The sequence below is a fragment of the Lupinus angustifolius genome, chromosome LG02 (genome assembly GCF_001865875.1).
Source record: "Lupinus angustifolius cultivar Tanjil chromosome LG02, LupAngTanjil_v1.0, whole genome shotgun sequence".
NCBI lineage: Eukaryota > Viridiplantae > Streptophyta > Magnoliopsida > Fabales > Fabaceae > Lupinus > Lupinus angustifolius.
Window position 1 is genome coordinate 17,046,796 of NC_032010.1, and position 14,151 is coordinate 17,060,946.

The window sequence follows — 14,151 nt, forward strand, 5'->3', positions numbered from 1 at the left end:
TCATCATCATCCTCATCCTCCTCATCCTCATCCTATCCACGTCCTTATCCTCATCCTCAACCTATCCTCATCCTCATCATCATCCTACTCAAAGCAAGTTCGGAGTTTCCAACCTTTTTCACCGTTGTTTACAACTAAGAGAAATGAATTTTTTACATTATAAATTCATGGTACATCATTCATCATTATCAATTTAAAATATAAGAAGATATGACAAATTTCAAAGCTTTCTTGGTTTTTTCCTTTATTGCCAACCAAGCTTTCTTTACCAAAGTCGATGGTGAAAAGAGTCTTGTGCCAGCATTATATGTTTTTGGGGATTCTGGTTTTGATAATGGAAATAATAACAATCTAAATACAATAGCTAAGGTAAATACATATCCTTATGGCATAGACTTCAATAATCAATCCACTGGCAGATTTACCAACGGCAAAACCTACGCAGACCTTATTGGTAAGTTTAGCAATGAATGTACTCATTTTTTATATCTTTCCTACAACTAACGTTAATTATAACTACTAAACATAAATTGTTACAAGAAACATTATGATTTCTCGGATTATTCTTAGTATTTTTATATTCAAATTATGTAGCTATTAAGCTGAGATTACCATTGCCACCTCCATACTTGGGTCTCTTGGAAATTGATGGAAATCAAGTAACAACAGGGATCAATTATGCATCAGGTGCATGCGGAATCCTAAATGACAGCAGAGTTGTAAGAGGAAAAAGAAAATATTTTCAACAAATTTTTATTTATCTTGAAAATTACTACTTGCTTACTTTGTTTAAATTATATTTTTGAAGGGAGAGTGTTTGTCATTAGACAAACAAATTGAATATTTCACCTCAACTGTGACGAACGACCTTCCGAAATTTTTTGGAAGAAAAGATAATATGAGACATCACTTATCAAAATCAATATATTTAATTGGTATTGGTTCCAATGATTATTCTCTCAATTATTTCAAAAATGAAAGCGTGAAGCCAGAAGAATTTGCAGATTTCCTCCTCGAGCAACTAAGTCGCAAAATAAAGGTATTTTCTTTAAAAAAAAACTACTATACGTTCACTAAAAAAGATCATCTGGCTATTTATTTTCTTTACCGTTTGATTTTCAGACACTATATGATCTAGGAGCACGGAAATTCGTAGTTGGTTCAGTTAATCAACTTGGTTGTTCCCCTAGACAATTTTGCAATGAAACGATGAATCAAATCGTTAAGCCTTACCCAGAAAAACTCCAAACCAAGACTCAACATTTGCAGAAGCAGCTCCCGGGTTCAATATTCATATCTACAAATAGTTTCAACTTCTTTAATGAAATAAAAAATGACCCAAAGAAATATGGTGAGTAGCAATTTTAATTATAAAAAACTGTTATATGAACCAAATCCCTTGAAATTTAATTAGAGCATACATACATGTCTCTTATGTTTCTCTTATATTTATTTATGTCCAGGATTCAAAAATATATCTAAGCCATGTTATGAAGAAGGAATATCGTTATGTGCCAACAGGAAGGAGTACTACTTTTGGGATAAACATGGACACACCACTGAAGCTGCACTTAAAATATATGCCGATGAGTCTTTTAGTGGGTCAAAATTGTGCTTTCCCATGAACATTAAGAAATTAGCTCTTGCATATTTGAGATGATCTCATTTTTTAATAAACTCCCAAATTCAGTTGACATATCTCTACCGGACATTTTTTATTTGTTTATAATACTTATTTCATACTTGTATTTTGTGATTTACGAATTTCTTTAACACTTGATATAAATTACATTAAACTCAAAGTTTACATAACATATTTTGTTTTAAGCATTTTACAAAAATGGTTAATGCAATAACTTTCATACTTTGTCTAGTAATATCCTAACAAGCAATGAATTGGTTAATAGTATACAACACTATACCATCCTCGATTCTATCATTTAGTTGTTCTTATAATAACAAAATGTACAAAATCACGCTTCAAATAAGGATTATAGGCATTGCAGAAGTTTATCGATTGATAAGTACCTCAAAGCAATCAACAAGCTTTGTGGTTTTAGTGCAAGGATGAAATGTTGAAATTACGGACAATTTTTGAAACATAGGCGCAAATAGTCAAAACAGTGACGTCTATGGTTTTTAATAAATCAAGACTAATGTTTATATATGTGGAAATACAATATGAAGTTTTTTCTCTAAATAAATCAATGAGAGGTAATGCACTATGAGAGTTATGCCATGTTGCGTTATCCTAAATTGATATTTTCAAAACTAAATAAATTAGGGATATTGCACTATGGGACTAGTGCTCTATCGCGTTACCCTAAATTGACATTTTAAAAGATAAGTTAATTAAATCGATGAGAAATAGTGCACTATGAGACTAGTGTATTGTCGCATTACCTTAAATTGACATTTTCAATAATAACTTAATAAATACATAAGGGGTAGTGCACTATGAGACTAGTGCCCTATCGCGTTACCTCAAATTGACATCTTCAATAGAAAATAATAAACCAATAAAGGGTAATGCACTATGGGACTTGTGTGCCTTGTCGCGTTACTTTAAATTGACATTTTCATAATCACATCAATTAGAGGTAGTGCACTATGGGACTTGTGTCCTGTCTCGTTACCTTAAGTTGACATTTTCATAATTAAATCATTGAGGGGTAGTGCACTATGGGACTCGTGCCCTGCCGCGTTACCTCAAATTATCATTTTCCAAAACAACTTAATTAAGTCATTGAGGGGATAGCGCACTACGGGACTCGTGCCCTGTCGCGTTATCTTATCCTATTATAAAAAAATAAGTGAACCAAATATATCAAACAATCAACCTATTTTCTGAAAGAACTAAGTAGCCTTGATTTCTCTATTGCAGCTAGTGATATGTAGGAGCAGGAATTTCCCTGTCAGGCACAAAAAAAATTAAAAATTAAAAATTTTGTCTTTCTTTATTTTGTTTAATAATGTTATAATAAAATTAATGTTTTGAATAAATATCCACCTAACTTTTCTGGGTAACGTTTTTATAACGGGTGGTATGAGGTGCCTAATACTTTCCTCATCTGTAACCGATTTCCGAACTTAATTTCTCTCTGCAAGTAGACCAATCTGTTTTAAAAAATGGATTTTCATGTTTTCCCTCTAAAAAACATCGATGGCGACTCCGTTGCATTTATTTGCATACTCTCACTCGCGCCCACGAAGGTGGGGTGGCGACAAAGAGTATGATGGAAAATTTGTAATCCTAGATCATAGAGTGCGTGATAATCAAATCGTAAAGAAAAGAAACAATCACATGATAATTTTTAGGCCATAGATATTACATTAACAATTATCTATATTCTGCAAGTTAGTTGTTCTAGGAGGTAATTTGCAAATTCTTTTGGGTTCATGTTTGAAATAATTGAGTTGAGAATCATTTAAACTAATACCGATTAAATATATTGATTATGATTAGTGATGTCTCATATTGTATTTTCTTTCAAAATGTTTGGGAAGTTTGTTTGTCACAATTGAGGTAAAATTTTCAATTTGCTTGTCTAACGAAAAAACTTTACTCCCTTCACAAAAAGAATTAAAACAAAGAAATCAACTAATAACTTTCTAGTAAAACTAATATTTCACCTCAAAGGTACAACCGTATAAAGAAGGCTTGAAAGGTTGCGGGGGAAATAAAATACAAATTAGCTATTGAAAACAAAGTAAGGGGTAAAAGACCATATGGACATTATGAGTATCAAAATCTCGTTTTAAAAGCTAGAAAAAACCAATGTTTCCTTTATGGAATAAGGAATATAAGTTTGATGAGTAATTTCTAAAAGTAAAAGAAAATAAGCACTTCATAAAAATGCAGAAAAATGGTTACGTCATGGTTGAAATAATGGGTTCACCATAATTCCGGATATGAGTTTAGTTTGACGTGGTTTCGACTATAAACACAACATAAACTACCGCCATAATAACTCCCTTAAAAATGTAATTATTTTCAGACTCGAAATACCTCTTCTAAAGAAGGAAAAGGTTATGTTGGAAAGTAAGTCTCATTTCGCCTACCTCATGGTATCAGAGCCGATGGTTGGGCTGGGACATGGTGGACTTAAGGGAGAGCAGCGACGAGGAGTGAAAGAGTTTATAAGTAGGAAAGACCCATGAAACTAATACCTTATTATTTTGGTTCAAGACGTGGTGTCTCACTTATGGCTCTCCACTCTTCTTCCCATACCCCGGTAACAATGGAACTCCCTGGTGGTTGGAGGCTCTCCGGTTGCAGTATGGTCCAAAACGTTGTTAAGGTTTCATCTCAAAACCAATTGGAAATGAGAGGAGTAGCCCAACAGGTATTTAAACCATTCCCGAGACAATCAGATAGGCGATGTGAGACTTACTTTCCAACATGCCCCCTCCACATAAGCCTGCCGGATCAGGCGAATGGTTATCTTTGACCCATAACTAAAGGGAATCTTTTGGCCCATGACAACCGGAAAGAAGTTGGGCTCTGGCTCTGATACCACTTGTTGGACCAGACTGCAACCGGGGAGCCTCCAGCCACCAGGGAGTTCCATTGTTACCGGGGTATGGGAAGAGTGGAGAGCCACAAGTGAGACACCACGTCTTGAACCAAAACCTTAAGGCATTAGTTCCATGGGCATTTCCTACTTATAAGCTATTTCACTCCTCCCTGCATATCCAATGTGAGACTTCACACTTGAATAAACCCAACAAAAGCCTTTAGAAAAGGCAACCAATCAACATTTCCTACTTATAAACTATTAATTTTACTATGTTGTTAATAGGAGATATATGAATTTTTTTAATTATAATATTATTTAGAAACATTTTAGTGAATATTATTATTCTTCCTCATTTGAACCTTTTGTTATGAAATATTCTTTCTTTAATTTTTATACTTGGTAGTAAAGGTTTTCTATAATTTTAAGGCTTAATCTATATTGACTATGCATAATTCTTTTTAAAAATACAAGGAGTTTTGGCCATTTTTATCCTTCAGTTTTTTAATTTATAAAAAAGAGTATGAAAATATATATGTTTATTTTGAAAGCATGTAACTCTGTATTTTGTCGTACAAAAATAACAACTTAATATGGATGTGTAGCGTTATCTACCATTCCTTTCCAAAGCAAGTTCGGAGTTTCCAACCTTTTTCACCGTTGTTTACAACTAAGAGAAATGAATTTTTTACATTATAAATTCATGGTACATCATTCATCATTATCAATTTAAAATATAAGAAGATATGACAAATTTCAAAGCTTTCTTGGTTTTTTCCTTTATTGCCAACCAAGCTTTCTTTACCAAAGTCGATGGTGAAAAGAGTCTTGTGCCAGCATTATATGTTTTTGGGGATTCTGGTTTTGATAATGGAAATAATAACAATCTAAATACAATAGCTAAGGTAAATACATATCCTTATGGCATAGACTTCAATAATCAATCCACTGGCAGATTTACCAACGGCAAAACCTACGCAGACCTTATTGGTAAGTTTAGCAATGAATGTACTCATTTTTTATATCTTTCCTACAACTAACGTTAATTATAACTACTAAACATAAATTGTTACAAGAAACATTATGATTTCTCGGATTATTCTTAGTATTTTTATATTCAAATTATGTAGCTATTAAGCTGAGATTACCATTGCCACCTCCATACTTGGGTCTCTTGGAAATTGATGGAAATCAAGTAACAACAGGGATCAATTATGCATCAGGTGCATGCGGAATCCTAAATGACAGCAGAGTTGTAAGAGGAAAAAGAAAATATTTTCAACAAATTTTTATTTATCTTGAAAATTACTACTTGCTTACTTTGTTTAAATTATATTTTTGAAGGGAGAGTGTTTGTCATTAGACAAACAAATTGAATATTTCACCTCAACTGTGACGAACGACCTTCCGAAATTTTTTGGAAGAAAAGATAATATGAGACATCACTTATCAAAATCAATATATTTAATTGGTATTGGTTCCAATGATTATTCTCTCAATTATTTCAAAAATGAAAGCGTGAAGCCAGAAGAATTTGCAGATTTCCTCCTCGAGCAACTAAGTCGCAAAATAAAGGTATTTTCTTTAAAAAAAAACTACTATACGTTCACTAAAAAAGATCATCTGGCTATTTATTTTCTTTACCGTTTGATTTTCAGACACTATATGATCTAGGAGCACGGAAATTCGTAGTTGGTTCAGTTAATCAACTTGGTTGTTCCCCTAGACAATTTTGCAATGAAACGATGAATCAAATCGTTAAGCCTTACCCAGAAAAACTCCAAACCAAGACTCAACATTTGCAGAAGCAGCTCCCGGGTTCAATATTCATATCTACAAATAGTTTCAACTTCTTTAATGAAATAAAAAATGACCCAAAGAAATATGGTGAGTAGCAATTTTAATTATAAAAAACTGTTATATGAACCAAATCCCTTGAAATTTAATTAGAGCATACATACATGTCTCTTATGTTTCTCTTATATTTATTTATGTCCAGGATTCAAAAATATATCTAAGCCATGTTATGAAGAAGGAATATCGTTATGTGCCAACAGGAAGGAGTACTACTTTTGGGATAAACATGGACACACCACTGAAGCTGCACTTAAAATATATGCCGATGAGTCTTTTAGTGGGTCAAAATTGTGCTTTCCCATGAACATTAAGAAATTAGCTCTTGCATATTTGAGATGATCTCATTTTTTAATAAACTCCCAAATTCAGTTGACATATCTCTACCGGACATTTTTTATTTGTTTATAATACTTATTTCATACTTGTATTTTGTGATTTACGAATTTCTTTAACACTTGATATAAATTACATTAAACTCAAAGTTTACATAACATATTTTGTTTTAAGCATTTTACAAAAATGGTTAATGCAATAACTTTCATACTTTGTCTAGTAATATCCTAACAAGCAATGAATTGGTTAATAGTATACAACACTATACCATCCTCGATTCTATCATTTAGTTGTTCTTATAATAACAAAATGTACAAAATCACGCTTCAAATAAGGATTATAGGCATTGCAGAAGTTTATCGATTGATAAGTACCTCAAAGCAATCAACAAGCTTTGTGGTTTTAGTGCAAGGATGAAATGTTGAAATTACGGACAATTTTTGAAACATAGGCGCAAATAGTCAAAACAGTGACGTCTATGGTTTTTAATAAATCAAGACTAATGTTTATATATGTGGAAATACAATATGAAGTTTTTTCTCTAAATAAATCAATGAGAGGTAATGCACTATGAGAGTTATGCCATGTTGCGTTATCCTAAATTGATATTTTCAAAACTAAATAAATTAGGGATATTGCACTATGGGACTAGTGCTCTATCGCGTTACCCTAAATTGACATTTTAAAAGATAAGTTAATTAAATCGATGAGAAATAGTGCACTATGAGACTAGTGTATTGTCGCATTACCTTAAATTGACATTTTCAATAATAACTTAATAAATACATAAGGGGTAGTGCACTATGAGACTAGTGCCCTATCGCGTTACCTCAAATTGACATCTTCAATAGAAAATAATAAACCAATAAAGGGTAATGCACTATGGGACTTGTGTGCCTTGTCGCGTTACTTTAAATTGACATTTTCATAATCACATCAATTAGAGGTAGTGCACTATGGGACTTGTGTCCTGTCTCGTTACCTTAAGTTGACATTTTCATAATTAAATCATTGAGGGGTAGTGCACTATGGGACTCGTGCCCTGCCGCGTTACCTCAAATTATCATTTTCCAAAACAACTTAATTAAGTCATTGAGGGGATAGCGCACTACGGGACTCGTGCCCTGTCGCGTTATCTTATCCTATTATAAAAAAATAAGTGAACCAAATATATCAAACAATCAACCTATTTTCTGAAAGAACTAAGTAGCCTTGATTTCTCTATTGCAGCTAGTGATATGTAGGAGCAGGAATTTCCCTGTCAGGCACAAAAAAAATTAAAAATTAAAAATTTTGTCTTTCTTTATTTTGTTTAATAATGTTATAATAAAATTAATGTTTTGAATAAATATCCACCTAACTTTTCTGGGTAACGTTTTTATAACGGGTGGTATGAGGTGCCTAATACTTTCCTCATCTGTAACCGATTTCCGAACTTAATTTCTCTCTGCAAGTAGACCAATCTGTTTTAAAAAATGGATTTTCATGTTTTCCCTCTAAAAAACATCGATGGCGACTCCGTTGCATTTATTTGCATACTCTCACTCGCGCCCACGAAGGTGGGGTGGCGACAAAGAGTATGATGGAAAATTTGTAATCCTAGATCATAGAGTGCGTGATAATCAAATCGTAAAGAAAAGAAACAATCACATGATAATTTTTAGGCCATAGATATTACATTAACAATTATCTATATTCTGCAAGTTAGTTGTTCTAGGAGGTAATTTGCAAATTCTTTTGGGTTCATGTTTGAAATAATTGAGTTGAGAATCATTTAAACTAATACCGATTAAATATATTGATTATGATTAGTGATGTCTCATATTGTATTTTCTTTCAAAATGTTTGGGAAGTTTGTTTGTCACAATTGAGGTAAAATTTTCAATTTGCTTGTCTAACGAAAAAACTTTACTCCCTTCACAAAAAGAATTAAAACAAAGAAATCAACTAATAACTTTCTAGTAAAACTAATATTTCACCTCAAAGGTACAACCGTATAAAGAAGGCTTGAAAGGTTGCGGGGGAAATAAAATACAAATTAGCTATTGAAAACAAAGTAAGGGGTAAAAGACCATATGGACATTATGAGTATCAAAATCTCGTTTTAAAAGCTAGAAAAAACCAATGTTTCCTTTATGGAATAAGGAATATAAGTTTGATGAGTAATTTCTAAAAGTAAAAGAAAATAAGCACTTCATAAAAATGCAGAAAAATGGTTACGTCATGGTTGAAATAATGGGTTCACCATAATTCCGGATATGAGTTTAGTTTGACGTGGTTTCGACTATAAACACAACATAAACTACCGCCATAATAACTCCCTTAAAAATGTAATTATTTTCAGACTCGAAATACCTCTTCTAAAGAAGGAAAAGGTTATGTTGGAAAGTAAGTCTCATTTCGCCTACCTCATGGTATCAGAGCCGATGGTTGGGCTGGGACATGGTGGACTTAAGGGAGAGCAGCGACGAGGAGTGAAAGAGTTTATAAGTAGGAAAGACCCATGAAACTAATACCTTATTATTTTGGTTCAAGACGTGGTGTCTCACTTATGGCTCTCCACTCTTCTTCCCATACCCCGGTAACAATGGAACTCCCTGGTGGTTGGAGGCTCTCCGGTTGCAGTATGGTCCAAAACGTTGTTAAGGTTTCATCTCAAAACCAATTGGAAATGAGAGGAGTAGCCCAACAGGTATTTAAACCATTCCCGAGACAATCAGATAGGCGATGTGAGACTTACTTTCCAACATGCCCCCTCCACATAAGCCTGCCGGATCAGGCGAATGGTTATCTTTGACCCATAACTAAAGGGAATCTTTTGGCCCATGACAACCGGAAAGAAGTTGGGCTCTGGCTCTGATACCACTTGTTGGACCAGACTGCAACCGGGGAGCCTCCAGCCACCAGGGAGTTCCATTGTTACCGGGGTATGGGAAGAGTGGAGAGCCACAAGTGAGACACCACGTCTTGAACCAAAACCTTAAGGCATTAGTTCCATGGGCATTTCCTACTTATAAGCTATTTCACTCCTCCCTGCATATCCAATGTGAGACTTCACACTTGAATAAACCCAACAAAAGCCTTTAGAAAAGGCAACCAATCAACATTTCCTACTTATAAACTATTAATTTTACTATGTTGTTAATAGGAGATATATGAATTTTTTTAATTATAATATTATTTAGAAACATTTTAGTGAATATTATTATTCTTCCTCATTTGAACCTTTTGTTATGAAATATTCTTTCTTTAATTTTTATACTTGGTAGTAAAGGTTTTCTATAATTTTAAGGCTTAATCTATATTGACTATGCATAATTCTTTTTAAAAATACAAGGAGTTTTGGCCATTTTTATCCTTCAGTTTTTTAATTTATAAAAAAGAGTATGAAAATATATATGTTTATTTTGAAAGCATGTAACTCTGTATTTTGTCGTACAAAAATAACAACTTAATATGGATGTGTAGCGTTATCTACCATTCCTTTCCAAAGCAAGTTCGGAGTTTCCAACCTTTTTCACCGTTGTTTACAACTAAGAGAAATGAATTTTTTACATTATAAATTCATGGTACATCATTCATCATTATCAATTTAAAATATAAGAAGATATGACAAATTTCAAAGCTTTCTTGGTTTTTTCCTTTATTGCCAACCAAGCTTTCTTTACCAAAGTCGATGGTGAAAAGAGTCTTGTGCCAGCATTATATGTTTTTGGGGATTCTGGTTTTGATAATGGAAATAATAACAATCTAAATACAATAGCTAAGGTAAATACATATCCTTATGGCATAGACTTCAATAATCAATCCACTGGCAGATTTACCAACGGCAAAACCTACGCAGACCTTATTGGTAAGTTTAGCAATGAATGTACTCATTTTTTATATCTTTCCTACAACTAACGTTAATTATAACTACTAAACATAAATTGTTACAAGAAACATTATGATTTCTCGGATTATTCTTAGTATTTTTATATTCAAATTATGTAGCTATTAAGCTGAGATTACCATTGCCACCTCCATACTTGGGTCTCTTGGAAATTGATGGAAATCAAGTAACAACAGGGATCAATTATGCATCAGGTGCATGCGGAATCCTAAATGACAGCAGAGTTGTAAGAGGAAAAAGAAAATATTTTCAACAAATTTTTATTTATCTTGAAAATTACTACTTGCTTACTTTGTTTAAATTATATTTTTGAAGGGAGAGTGTTTGTCATTAGACAAACAAATTGAATATTTCACCTCAACTGTGACGAACGACCTTCCGAAATTTTTTGGAAGAAAAGATAATATGAGACATCACTTATCAAAATCAATATATTTAATTGGTATTGGTTCCAATGATTATTCTCTCAATTATTTCAAAAATGAAAGCGTGAAGCCAGAAGAATTTGCAGATTTCCTCCTCGAGCAACTAAGTCGCAAAATAAAGGTATTTTCTTTAAAAAAAAACTACTATACGTTCACTAAAAAAGATCATCTGGCTATTTATTTTCTTTACCGTTTGATTTTCAGACACTATATGATCTAGGAGCACGGAAATTCGTAGTTGGTTCAGTTAATCAACTTGGTTGTTCCCCTAGACAATTTTGCAATGAAACGATGAATCAAATCGTTAAGCCTTACCCAGAAAAACTCCAAACCAAGACTCAACATTTGCAGAAGCAGCTCCCGGGTTCAATATTCATATCTACAAATAGTTTCAACTTCTTTAATGAAATAAAAAATGACCCAAAGAAATATGGTGAGTAGCAATTTTAATTATAAAAAACTGTTATATGAACCAAATCCCTTGAAATTTAATTAGAGCATACATACATGTCTCTTATGTTTCTCTTATATTTATTTATGTCCAGGATTCAAAAATATATCTAAGCCATGTTATGAAGAAGGAATATCGTTATGTGCCAACAGGAAGGAGTACTACTTTTGGGATAAACATGGACACACCACTGAAGCTGCACTTAAAATATATGCCGATGAGTCTTTTAGTGGGTCAAAATTGTGCTTTCCCATGAACATTAAGAAATTAGCTCTTGCATATTTGAGATGATCTCATTTTTTAATAAACTCCCAAATTCAGTTGACATATCTCTACCGGACATTTTTTATTTGTTTATAATACTTATTTCATACTTGTATTTTGTGATTTACGAATTTCTTTAACACTTGATATAAATTACATTAAACTCAAAGTTTACATAACATATTTTGTTTTAAGCATTTTACAAAAATGGTTAATGCAATAACTTTCATACTTTGTCTAGTAATATCCTAACAAGCAATGAATTGGTTAATAGTATACAACACTATACCATCCTCGATTCTATCATTTAGTTGTTCTTATAATAACAAAATGTACAAAATCACGCTTCAAATAAGGATTATAGGCATTGCAGAAGTTTATCGATTGATAAGTACCTCAAAGCAATCAACAAGCTTTGTGGTTTTAGTGCAAGGATGAAATGTTGAAATTACGGACAATTTTTGAAACATAGGCGCAAATAGTCAAAACAGTGACGTCTATGGTTTTTAATAAATCAAGACTAATGTTTATATATGTGGAAATACAATATGAAGTTTTTTCTCTAAATAAATCAATGAGAGGTAATGCACTATGAGAGTTATGCCATGTTGCGTTATCCTAAATTGATATTTTCAAAACTAAATAAATTAGGGATATTGCACTATGGGACTAGTGCTCTATCGCGTTACCCTAAATTGACATTTTAAAAGATAAGTTAATTAAATCGATGAGAAATAGTGCACTATGAGACTAGTGTATTGTCGCCGCAAATAGTCAAAACAGTGACGTTTATGGTTTTTAATTCATGTAGTGTTGACGAACACTAAATGTTTATTCCTTTTACAATTGGTATAGCAAACACTAATGAGCATCTATGTGGCCTACACAATAATGGACATACAATTAAATATTAAAAAAAATTATAATAACCATTTTTAGTCCATTTTGTGACTAAATGCATAGAAAGTGATAATAGTTTGTGACCTTTTGGTTCACCGAAAGATAAAAACCCACAAATGAATGCCTTTTGCCTTGATAGAGCTATGAAATCGAGTATTTTGACTAAGCGAGACTGTCAGGAAAGCTTTTCTCGCTCAGTGGTGTATGTCTTTTCGCCTCATTCTCGCTAAGGGAGGATTGGCTCGATGAGCGAATTCTTCAATCTCGCTTAGCGAGGTCTTCGGTTCGATTGAGCGAGGAATTCCAAATCTCCTACCTCTATCTTCTTGAGAGAGAGAGAGGGCTTGTTGAGCAAGGTCTTCTGTCTTGTTGAGTAGAGTTTACAAATCTCATGCTCCAATATCGCCCAACGAGAGTATGGCTACCTGCACAAGTTTTTGGCTCGCTGAGTGAATCTTCCTTTTTCTTCATGATTTTCACACCATTTTTCATATAAATGACATGTAATTGAAACATCCATGGTTGGGACTTTGCTAATTGCACAATAAATCATGCATAAACATTGTGACATTGTGAGCAATTTGAGTTGAAAAGTGCATCAACTCTCCTCAACTTCAAATTTTGTTTATTCGTAAACAAAAAATCCAAGCTAGAGTTTCAAAAGAACATGCTTAGGAGGGATTCAAAAGAGTTAAGTTCACATCAAAATGAGCATGGTTTAAAACTAGTCAAGTTATTATTCCTCAGACTTTCTTCAAGAAACTAAAATAATGAAATGAATGATTTAAAAATGAAGAAATGGTGTCCACAAATGAAAATACACAATAGTTCAGATGCATTAGTGTCATTCATCAAAGATCTTGTGTAGATAAACAGCAGCATAATTTTGTGATAGAAACAAAAGATAGACATATCCTAAACACAACAATATCTCTTCTCTTCCAAGTTGGCCTACCTAAATCTTTTTGGGGATATGCTGTCAAATATTTTGTTCACTTGATCAATAGGTTGCCTACACCTATTTTAGATTTCCGGTCCCCTTATGCAGCCTTGTTAGTAAAGCAACTTGATCTTACTTAGATTAGGCTCTTTGGTTGCCTTGCTTATGCTTCCAATCAGAGAGGTAAACTTGACCTAAGAGCTCAAAAATGCATCTTCCTGGGTTATAAGGTAGGAACCAAGGGATTTCTGTTATATGTTATTTCTTCCAGGAACATTATTCTTTCAAGAAATGTTGTTTTTCATGAGAATGTCTTCCCTTACAAGGAAGGCCAACCTATAAAAATATTTCATTCCCCTACACATGACAACAATTCCCCTATGCTCTTTATTGAACCTAACACAACCCAACATATCCCTCATAATTCTACATCCACACCACACACTTCCACACCTACCCCTAGTCAACCCATCTCCACTAGCACTATAACACTCCCTGACCCCATCCCTGTTAGAAGGTCCCAGAGAACTCCTCACCTACCTAACTATCTTCAATACTATCAATGTGCCATT

General features: G+C 33.2%; 3 protein-coding genes across 3 annotated transcripts; all 3 read left to right on the top strand.

The window, feature by feature from the left end:
- On the top strand, nt 211–1,660 carry LOC109327489 (GDSL esterase/lipase 7-like). Its single transcript, XM_019560659.1, has 5 exons — nt 211–454; nt 595–719; nt 809–1,039; nt 1,123–1,351; nt 1,464–1,660. The coding sequence occupies exons 1-5, from the start codon at nt 211–213 to the stop codon at nt 1,658–1,660; spliced, it is 1,026 nt and encodes a 341-aa protein (XP_019416204.1).
- Nucleotides 5,264–6,713, top strand: LOC109327497 (GDSL esterase/lipase 7-like). Its single transcript, XM_019560671.1, has 5 exons — nt 5,264–5,507; nt 5,648–5,772; nt 5,862–6,092; nt 6,176–6,404; nt 6,517–6,713. Exons 1-5 carry the CDS (start codon nt 5,264–5,266, stop codon nt 6,711–6,713), a joined length of 1,026 nt encoding a protein of 341 aa, XP_019416216.1.
- On the top strand, nt 10,317–11,766 carry LOC109327506 (GDSL esterase/lipase 7-like). Its single transcript, XM_019560683.1, has 5 exons — nt 10,317–10,560; nt 10,701–10,825; nt 10,915–11,145; nt 11,229–11,457; nt 11,570–11,766. Exons 1-5 carry the CDS (start codon nt 10,317–10,319, stop codon nt 11,764–11,766), a joined length of 1,026 nt encoding a protein of 341 aa, XP_019416228.1.

Bases quoted from the DNA above. Each gene is read 5' to 3' on its own strand.
- LOC109327489 (XM_019560659.1), top strand. From the start codon at position 211: ATGACAAATTTCAAAGCTTTCTTGGTTTTTTCCTTTATTGCCAACCAA. The intron at 720-808 runs GTAAGAGGAAAA...ATATTTTTGAAG, and splicing joins TCCTAAATGACAGCAGAGTT to GGAGAGTGTTTGTCATTAGA. The intron at 1,040-1,122 runs GTATTTTCTTTA...TTTGATTTTCAG, and splicing joins AACTAAGTCGCAAAATAAAG to ACACTATATGATCTAGGAGC.
- LOC109327497 (XM_019560671.1), top strand. From the start codon at position 5,264: ATGACAAATTTCAAAGCTTTCTTGGTTTTTTCCTTTATTGCCAACCAA. The intron at 5,508-5,647 runs GTAAGTTTAGCA...CAAATTATGTAG, and splicing joins AACCTACGCAGACCTTATTG to CTATTAAGCTGAGATTACCA. The intron at 6,405-6,516 runs GTGAGTAGCAAT...ATTTATGTCCAG, and splicing joins AAATGACCCAAAGAAATATG to GATTCAAAAATATATCTAAG.
- LOC109327506 (XM_019560683.1), top strand. From the start codon at position 10,317: ATGACAAATTTCAAAGCTTTCTTGGTTTTTTCCTTTATTGCCAACCAA. The intron at 10,561-10,700 runs GTAAGTTTAGCA...CAAATTATGTAG, and splicing joins AACCTACGCAGACCTTATTG to CTATTAAGCTGAGATTACCA. The intron at 11,458-11,569 runs GTGAGTAGCAAT...ATTTATGTCCAG, and splicing joins AAATGACCCAAAGAAATATG to GATTCAAAAATATATCTAAG.